The sequence below is a fragment of the Arachis hypogaea genome, chromosome 13 (assembly GCF_003086295.3).
Source record: "Arachis hypogaea cultivar Tifrunner chromosome 13, arahy.Tifrunner.gnm2.J5K5, whole genome shotgun sequence".
In the NCBI taxonomy this organism is placed as follows: Eukaryota; Viridiplantae; Streptophyta; class Magnoliopsida; order Fabales; family Fabaceae; genus Arachis; species Arachis hypogaea.
In genome coordinates, this window is record NC_092048.1 from 65,406,547 (window position 1) to 65,416,074 (window position 9,528).

The window sequence follows — 9,528 nt, forward strand, 5'->3', positions numbered from 1 at the left end:
CCAACACCTTGCTTGCGTACATGAGACGCCCAACCCGAAGAGGTTGGACACGTCGCGTGCAGTAGTCGCGTACGCAAGCTTTGCAAAATAGAAAAATGCTGAATGCTGCAGAATTTTCAGTTTTGCACTCCGAACTCCGACGAGCATAACTTTTTCATTTTAAAATATTTTTCAATCGTTCTTTAAACGGCGTAAATATCTCGAATCAAATTTTCTTTCTAAACAAGTTTGATACAAATCAAAGGTTCGGGGACCAAGTTATGCTCCGCCAAAGTTGTGTCCAAATCATAGGTTTTGTAAAAACTCTACAAAACCTCCATTTTTAAAACATACTAATTTCAACCCCTTTTTAAAATCAACCCAAACCCTTACCAATTCAGCATCCTTCATAGATCTCAACTCAATATTTCAAGTTCAACAATATACAATACATATCGATCATCCTACCAATTCTCTATTTTCATCAAATTCCAATCCAATACTTCCAATTCCACAATATTTAATATACATCATCAAATATCCATATCAAGTACAATATCAACTTCCAATCAACCTTTACATATACCAATCATCATCATATACCAAGCACATGCATCATCAACAAGGATATTAATTACATCCTCAAAAACTAATAACCACATCATTAATACAATCAATTTCAACCAATCAACAACATCATAAATTTAATTCCTATCCTAGGGTCACTAGCCTAAATTTTCACATTACATTACATTTTAGATACGAGAAACCGAAACCATACCTTGACCGATTTTCCAATAAACCCAGAACACCTCCAATTCACCTTTCCTCAAGCTTTCAAGAACTCAACACCTCACCAAAAGATTTTTCAGCATACAATTCCACTTCCAAGCTTCCAAAATCTCAATCAAGCTCCAAACTTATTATATATATTACCTAATACACATCATAGACACCCATACATACAAACTCAATACCCAAACACAACAAATCAAGAACTTTAATAGGATTAAGAATTTTTACCGTACCCATGGACTAACGAGGTAAGATTAAGCGTTCTTCTCAAGCTAATTGGATCATATAACATCAAAGAATTCAAAATCTCAACACCTTTATCCAAAAAATTCAAAAATCAAGGGCTCAAAAAACTAGAAGGACTTCGTGGCTTACCTCTTAAACAATTTTGTGGGCTTTGTAGAGCTTGACGCTGCGGTCGCGTGGCCACAAATTGTGCAGCGATCGGAGCTCGGAGTGAAATGTTATGTTAAATTGAATCAAACCAAGGGTTTGTTCTTCCCTTCCCTCCTTTTGAGTGTTTTAGCGCAGCATGCATCAAGAAGGAGGGAGAAATGAGCTGAGCTTATTTCAGTTAGGTGACTAGGTTGGCCTAATATGGTCCCGGTTCGCCTGATTTGGCTCGTTCGGCCCAATTTTGGGCTAAATTTTTTTAAAATTGGTGTCAAAATTCATATTTTAATTACCTCTATCATATTAAATCATAAAAATAACATTTCTAATTTTGTAGAATAAATTTTAATTTATGAGTTAATTATATATTAATTATTTGGGTTTTACATATCTCTTCTTAAAGTCTTTGTGTCATTTCTATCTGCACACAAAATATACTAATTCAGTGTCTTTGGATATAATATCTTTGTCCATATCACATCTGCTAAATATAATTTTGTGTCTCTGTGTCTCTATCTCAATGTCCCGTGTCTGTAAGATTGTGTTTGGTTACTGTCTCAATTTAATAAAGACATAGATATAAATACAAAAGAGTACATAGACACAAAAGTACATAGAGTACATTGACATTTTATGTTTTGTTTCGTAAGTTAGACAGAACAGAACACTTTATAGTAAAATATCAACTTTATCCTCATTATTTCAACAGCACCACCATTTTTACTTTTCTCAGTCTTCTTTTAAAGTTATAAAAAATCACCAACATCTTGAAACTAAATTTAAAAACAAAAAAATCAAAATTCAAACTAAATTTAATATGTAAAATTAACAAAAAAAAAAAATTCAATCTCATCCCAAATGAAAAATAGTAGAAAGGCAAAAGATTCAAGTCTTCATGCATCAAGTTCTATTTCACTTCAGAAGCATGAATTTTTATTTTTACACAAATCTAAATCAAATTCAATCTCATCTCAAATAAAAAAAATACAAAGATTCAATTTTTTTAATAAAAATAAAAATAAAAAATTCAAACAAATATAAAGAGAATCAAACGACAAAGACGACATCTGAGGAGAAACGAAAGATTGAAGGATAGAGGTGACGACAAAGATGCAAAGAGGAAAGGAGAGGCAGAATCATAGATCTGTGGTCATTCCTTGATGCTGAATCAGTGGTTATTCCCATCATTGCCAAGATCTTGAAGGGGAACGAGAAGAAAAACAAAACATAGAAAGAGAGAGTTGTACAAACTTTGAAAAAGAAGAATAGCCAGAGATTGAAAGTTGGCGCTGTTGAAACCTAAAGCCAGCAATAGTAGAAGGCTGAGAAAGACTACTCGCGAATGAGAAGATGAAGAAAGAGTGGAGAGAAAAATACTAAAAAAAAAAATTACACAAAAATTAGTGTCTCAAATTTTTATTTGTCTTAATATTTTTCAAAAATACAGAATACATGTCGTTTATGGTAGTTGTTTGTAGTATTTTTCATAATTTTGTGTCTCATCAAATAAATATTATATACATATCATTATGTCTATATTTTGATGGATATATTCACTAAAACAAACGTTACATAAACAAACATAGCCTTAATGTTTGAATAATAGTATATTGTATTTTTTAGAGATACATAGTGAAAAACCACATCATTTCATCACGCAGAACGTAACTTTGAAGTCTTAAGTGTATATATATATATATATATATATATATATATTCCTTATTCAGTATATTAAATACAAGAAAAATTATTATATTAATTAAAAAAATTGTATTCAAATGTATGTAAAGAGTGGAAAGTAATTTTTTAAAATTGCTGGTAAACAAATTAAAAGGTTTATTGTAACTTAAAAGAGAATCGTTATCAATCAAACAACAATTCCGTGTGAGGGTAAATATTTTCCTAACGACAACAATCTAATCGTGTATTGAACAGAATGAAATTAAATTTTGTCATCTTCTCATGATAATTATTCTAACAATTTTAAAGAGAAATTAGTTGAAGATGGCTCAAGATCAAATTAAATTTCAAATTGAATCTCTTCGATGGAAATCGTTGGAATGACAAAATGACACTACAAGATTCTTATTAATTGATGGAGGTTTTATAGTGGAAGTTTTTAAAAACCTCCCTAACATTATTTATTTGTGACAATTTACAAAACTCCCAAAAATAAAAATTTCAGTATTTTAAAGGCTCAAACAAACACTCAAAACCCATACTAAAGATGCAAACAAGGTTAGCTTTGAGTGAGATGGAGAGTGAACTGTGAACAAAACCTAATGGAAACCCTAAATTACAGCCGTCGTCGTCGCCGTGCCGTCGCTACCGCCATTGCCACCGCCACCGCTACAGCCATTCATCTACTTGATGCTAACGCCACCACCACGTGATTCAACAATTTCTTTTCCCGTTGTTTCTTCTGTCGATGTGTCTCCTTAAGTCGCGACACGGTAACTTTTGAGAAAGAACCCATGCCTTCGATCCCCGCCAGCGGCGAAGAAAGCGACGAAAAGCAAAGCTTCTCCTCCAAAAATAATTTCTCTTCCCGCAATGCTTCTTCCAAGTATGATTTTGTTAAGGTCCGTTTTGAAACCTCAATTTCAATATAGATATCGAAAATTTTCTTCATTGCATGAATGCACATAATCAATCATTTTGGAATCTATTTTTTGTTCAGTTTCAATTGGTTTATTTGCTTCTATAATGTGAATATCGATTCCGTTGTGTTTTATGCTTATAGGTGAAGGTGCGGTTGGGTGATAATGTGGATCACTACTATGTGGATAGGACTGAGATTGGATTGTGTTGAAAAGTGTTGTACTTGCCCTTATAGACTGGATTTAATGCTGCAATGTGGATTCGATTTGGTTAGTATCATTTGTGATTAGCTTGTTGGTTGCAGATTCCGAATCATGTAGCTATTAAAATTGCTCTTGAACTAAAGAAGCTGCTCATTGACAATAGCCTTCTAGATGTGTATGAATTATTCGGTAACTATTTCAATGGCTCAATTCCAGAGTGGATAGTCCAAAAGAAAAACCTGCGGTTTCTTGATTTCTCTTAAAACTTGTTCTATGAAACCATTCCTTCAAATTTAGGTGACGTCATTAGAATGTCTAGATATTTGGGAAAATTCATTTTTCGAAACAATATTCGAAGAGCACTTTTCCAAACTCTCAAACTTGAAAGATTTGTTGATGCACAATACATCTTTAAAATACCATTTCAATAATCCATGGATTCCTCCTTTTCAACTCAGGAGTCTTGATTTGGGATATACAAAGCTTGGCCCCAACTTGCTTTTAGGAGCTAGAATTCATACACAAGAGTAGAAGCACTGTTGGTTATAGACAAAATGTCTTCTCAACCACTCTCTCCCATCTCATTGCCACCAACTCTTACCACTTCCTCATTCCCTTCATTCCCATCCGAGGTACTCTCTTTCTTTATCATCTTTCCCTTCATCAAAATTTTCAATCTCAATCAAATTTCTTCACAGAAAGGTTGAAAGACAAGCTAGAGGAGTTTTTCAACTGTCAATACAAGCGCTTTGTTGAATTCACCGCTTTAATCAGGTTACTACTCTATCTTAAGGACTATCAATTGCTTGTTGGTTGTTACTTCTTTTACAATCTTTACCTTATTGTATTTATGAATCATCAAATAGCTGGAGGAGAGGTGCAAACATTGGGTGGCATAGTGATGATAACAGACCCTATCTGAAACAGCGGCACTTTGCAGTCAGGATTTTATTTTCCACTACTCTCATTTATTGAATTTTATTTAATACTATTGCTGACAACTTTTGTTCATCAAAGGTAGTGTGCTATTTAAATAATTATGGCAAGGATTTCAATGGTGGACTCTTTTGTTTCCAGGATGGCCAGCCAATGTCAATTATGCCAATGGCTGAAGTAATAAATGTTTAGAAATGACTTTAGATAAATGTTTAGAAATGTTTAGAAAATGTTTCGCTTTTTAAGAATGATGGTGTTTGGTTCACAGCTGAAGATTCAAATTCCTCCCTTACCACCAGAAGGTGAGAGGGTGTTCAAAGGGTGTGTATCTGCCAGCGAGTTGGAACTGATGGAACTCTTTGAGGACTACACATGCATGATTTTCCATTGTCCTAACCCAAGGAACACTCACATATTCGATAACTGCATCATTCAGAGTACCCCTTCTGTCTCACCCAAGCTAGATGCTTCTACTTGGTATCCTTCTCACTCCTTTCTCACTGTCTGCTTTATCTGTAACAAGAATCTTGGGCATGGTAAAGACATCTACATGTACAGGTATGTCTAATGCTAATTACAAATACTGCTTTAGTTTAGTTTGCCAAGTGATTTAATTATTCAATCAATGTTCAGGGGTGAGAGAGCATTTTGCAACAATGAATGCTGTTACCAGGGGATGCTGATGGAGGAAGAGATCAACAAATTGGAAGCTGAAGAGGCTGTTTATGGGACTTAGTTCCTCTCACCAAGTCTCAAGTCTCAACCATTAATAATAATCAACTTCCTCTTCCATTTTCAGTTTTAATTTCTAGGTTTAAACTATATATATAGAAATTGTATCTGTAGAAAATAGAGTTGGGGGTTTGAATTAAAAGGTTAAGCTAGAGGAGATTTTTGTTGAAATCATGAATTAGGGGATTTCTTGGCTTGCCACAATTTTTTTCCTTCAATTCAAATATGGTAGTGATGATTATTGTGTTATACTCTTATCTATAGCTTCACCTTACACTCTAGTCTCTACTGTCTTTGTTTATAAAGTATTTTACACTCTACAGTAATAATAATACCAATAATAATAAGGTGAATAATACTATAAAAGAATTAGAATTCTATATTAACAAGGACATGTGTTGGTATAAATTTTGAAATAGGATGTAGTTTGAGTTAAACATTTCTCATTTATGTAGTAGCATATAGTTAGATATTTATGTAAAAACTGTCTACAATAACATTGTATAAATTAAAGTGAAAGAATACTGTCATCGCTTGAGAATATAGAACACTTGATGTAAGCTTTACGAGGGAACAGCTTACTGACTTTATTCAATGGAATGATTCTGTGCCATTTTCTAAATTAATATACCTTTTTTTATCTTTTAACAGGATGTTCGTGATTGTCGTATTTTCAGGTATAAAAGAGTAAATCTTGAAAGGCAAGCGGTGAAGCTGAATAGAGTGAAGCTTGAGGCATGCTTAACATATCCTTTGTGCAATAATTGTTCAACAATGCCACCACCATTTCTGAATGCTTACACACTTGTCAGTACAGTTCCTCCTCCTTCTTGCTTTTTTTATCTTTCTTTCCCTTTTTTCTTTTTATTTTTAGTTACGATCGCATTTAATTCTCTTTTATTTGGCCATGTTGTCTTGGTAAATTCAATAAAATTTTTATTTATTATGGTTGTTCTTTAATACATTATTAATTCTTTGTATCTGTTACGATAATCTTTTGGTACAATTTTTATTTATTTTGTTCACTCTTTGATACATTATTTGTTATTGTCATGTTTTAGTACTTTTCTAATCCATTCTGTGGAAAATATTTGTATTTATCACCTCATATCTTTTGATTCATTTTTGGCTGTGTGTCACTGTGAGTATGTTCCATGCAGCATGTAATGTGAGCTGGATTTGTGTTTGTTGAATAACAATTTGCAGGGAATGCATAGATAAGAAGCTAATAGATGAGCAATTAAAGCATTGTCCAGTATGTAATGCTGACTTGGTTTGTTCTCCACTTGATAAATTAAGGTACCCACCACCATCAATGGCTCATTTTACTCTTATTATCACATGGTTATTATTTTGTATCATCACTTTATTTATTTATATTCTGATGAATGTCAGGGCTAATGATTTAGGTAAGCTAGAGGATTTAAATAAAACATGTTTGAGAACTTTTATATGCTAAGATTTATGTAAATTAGTATGGAAACTATGCAGATTTTCTTTTGTACTCTTTGTCTTACTATTTTACCCGATGACTACATTGTTTGTGATTGTCATGCTTGTAGCCTAGGTTGCAACTTTCAGCCCGAAAGGTATTTATTAGGATGAATGCTTTGAGTTTGACAATAATTGCGCAGAAATATTACTCTACTCTTGATTCCTGAACTATGCAGAAGCATCCATACTTTATCCATGTTTCTCTTTTCAAAAGGAATTATAACTGAAAATAATTTTACTGTATTTTACAAATTGATGGAGACAATTTTACTGTATTTAGCTTAGAACTCATAATCAGGGTAAAGTTATAAGTTTGTAATAATTGCAGGGAAAAATAGTTGAAGTTGGAAGAGCTCATTTTGAGACAAAGTCAACACGGTTTACCATTTTGAATGCACCTGAGTATCTATATTGCTGGAAAGAGAAACACTAGCCAGCACTAGCAGTAAAGTAAGCCTAGTCCCACATAGTGGGTTGGTTTTTGATTACATAGATCAAATGAATATTATGGGTCATATGCATGTTTATACCATTTTTTAATTTGAAATCTCTTTATAATTTTTCCTATAGTTTGTCTCCTACCACATTATCTTCATTTAATTCACTCCTAACTGGAGCCTCTAAATGTCTTATCAACACATGTTTGTCACATTTCTTGAAAACTTCTTATTCTCGATTTGAGTAGTGAATGTTATTTGTCTTGTTCAATGCTGATGAAGCTTGGGACACTAAAGAGGCTGAAATGCTGGTAGTTTCTTTGGCAAAGTGCTTTATAGGTTTGGAATCTCGGGCATGTTCTTAAGGTTGTGTAGTTCATAGAATATTTTTTCATTCTTGGATCTGGATTATATATTTGAGACTTTATATAATTAGATGATATTGAAATATTAAAATTGTTTTATTTTACTTTTAAAGAAAAATAGTAATAGTTATGTAAAACAATACAATATGCAATTATGTTTGGAACTATTGACATTGAGAATTTTTTTTATATATAGAGTTTTGTCTTATACTGAGGAATTGTATTATAAAAGATTTACTTTTTAAATTTTGATATTAACAAATAAAATTCTAATTTGAGAGTATGTAACTGAGATGAGATTAATGAGTGATTTGAAATTAAAAATAAATAAATAATTACAGAATTTGTGGAGGTTTGAAAATCTCACAAAATAATTAATTTTTGTTAAATTAAAAAAAAATTTGTGGGGGTTTCAAACTGCCACAAAAGTGATTTAAAATTGTCACAAAAGTCTAATATAAAACCTCAACTCAACACATACAAAACCCCCACTGAATAGATTGTGGAGGTGATAAACCACTATTTTATGGTTTATCTTGTGATAAATTGAGTGATTTTTATCAACTCTTTGCATACTTATTCATACAATTTGCATGATTTTATAATTCCTTCCCAATTTTGTTATATGATTAAAAACTTGCTTCCGAAGCCTTTAAATTACCAATCTTTAATTTCCCTTTATACCATTCGATGTCGTGATCTGTGTGTTAAGTGTTTTCAGGCTTTATAGGGCAGGAATGACTTAGAGGATGGAAAGGAAGCTTGCAGAAATGAAAGGAACACAAGAAACTAAGGAGCTAACCAGCGAGGATCGATGTGCATGCATGACTTACGCGTGCGTTCAACTTGGCGCATTCCACAGTGACGCGTGCGCGCACCTTATGCATATGCGTTACACGTGAAAAAGACCATCGACGCGTATGCGTGACTGACGCGTACGTGTGACATGCGTCACGTGCAGAAATTGGAGAAGATGCTGGGGGCGATTTTGGGCGGAGTTTGGACCGAGTTTTTATCCCAGAAACACAGACTAGAGCCAGGGGACAAGCAGAGACTCAACACACATTCTCATTCACTCAGTTTTTAGTTTAGTTTTTGAATCTTAGAGAGAATATACTACCTCCTCTAGGGTTCTTCACATTCATAGATTTCTAGTTTTATGCTTTTGGATTGGATATTGAGAAGAGTTACTACCTCCGCTGAAGTTTTTATCATTCTAGTTTGTTTCCTTATTTCCTTACTCTTTTATTGCCCATTTACCCTGTTCAGAGTTACATATGGATATCTTTGATTTGGGAATTCATTAATGCAAAAAACTACTTTTACCTTTAATTAATTTTTAGTTATTATTTTATTTAATTTATTTTGTTTTCTTTTTGTTCCCTTTTTATGTCTATGAAAGTGGTATTCATGTCCATGGAGTAGACTCCTAACTTGACTTTGGATTTGATTAATAGGAGAACCTTGAGTTGGAATACTCAAGTGTTAATTTTAATTGGAAGTTGTTGGCTGGCTCTCTAGTCTCTAACTCTAATCCTTCCTTAGGAGAGGATCAGGACTTGGGGTTCCGAGTTGGTTAGTTACTTGACTTTC

At 33.1% G+C, this 9,528-nt stretch overlaps 1 protein-coding gene across 1 annotated transcript; it reads left to right on the top strand.

Annotated features, from left to right (window-relative positions):
- Nucleotides 1-3,449: 3,449 nt before the first annotated feature.
- LOC112738445 (uncharacterized) lies at nucleotides 3,450-9,267 on the top strand. The gene is made up of 12 exons (XM_072210761.1): nucleotides 3,450-3,556; nucleotides 3,611-3,749; nucleotides 3,911-3,916; nucleotides 4,073-4,160; nucleotides 4,269-4,363; nucleotides 4,477-4,603; nucleotides 4,670-4,745; nucleotides 4,838-4,910; nucleotides 5,176-5,465; nucleotides 5,541-6,446; nucleotides 6,846-6,938; nucleotides 7,462-9,267. The coding sequence occupies exons 1-10, from the start codon at nucleotides 3,450-3,452 to the stop codon at nucleotides 5,641-5,643; spliced, it is 1,104 nt and encodes a 367-aa protein (XP_072066862.1). The 3' UTR covers nucleotides 5,644-6,446; nucleotides 6,846-6,938; nucleotides 7,462-9,267.
- Nucleotides 9,268-9,528: the final 261 nt, after the last annotated feature.

Bases quoted from the DNA above. Each gene is read 5' to 3' on its own strand.
- LOC112738445 (XM_072210761.1), top strand. From the start codon at position 3,450: ATGGAAACCCTAAATTACAGCCGTCGTCGTCGCCGTGCCGTCGCTACC. The intron at 4,161-4,268 runs GTAACTATTTCA...CTTCAAATTTAG, and splicing joins AGATGTGTATGAATTATTCG to GTGACGTCATTAGAATGTCT. The intron at 4,746-4,837 runs GTTACTACTCTA...ATCATCAAATAG, and splicing joins GAATTCACCGCTTTAATCAG to CTGGAGGAGAGGTGCAAACA.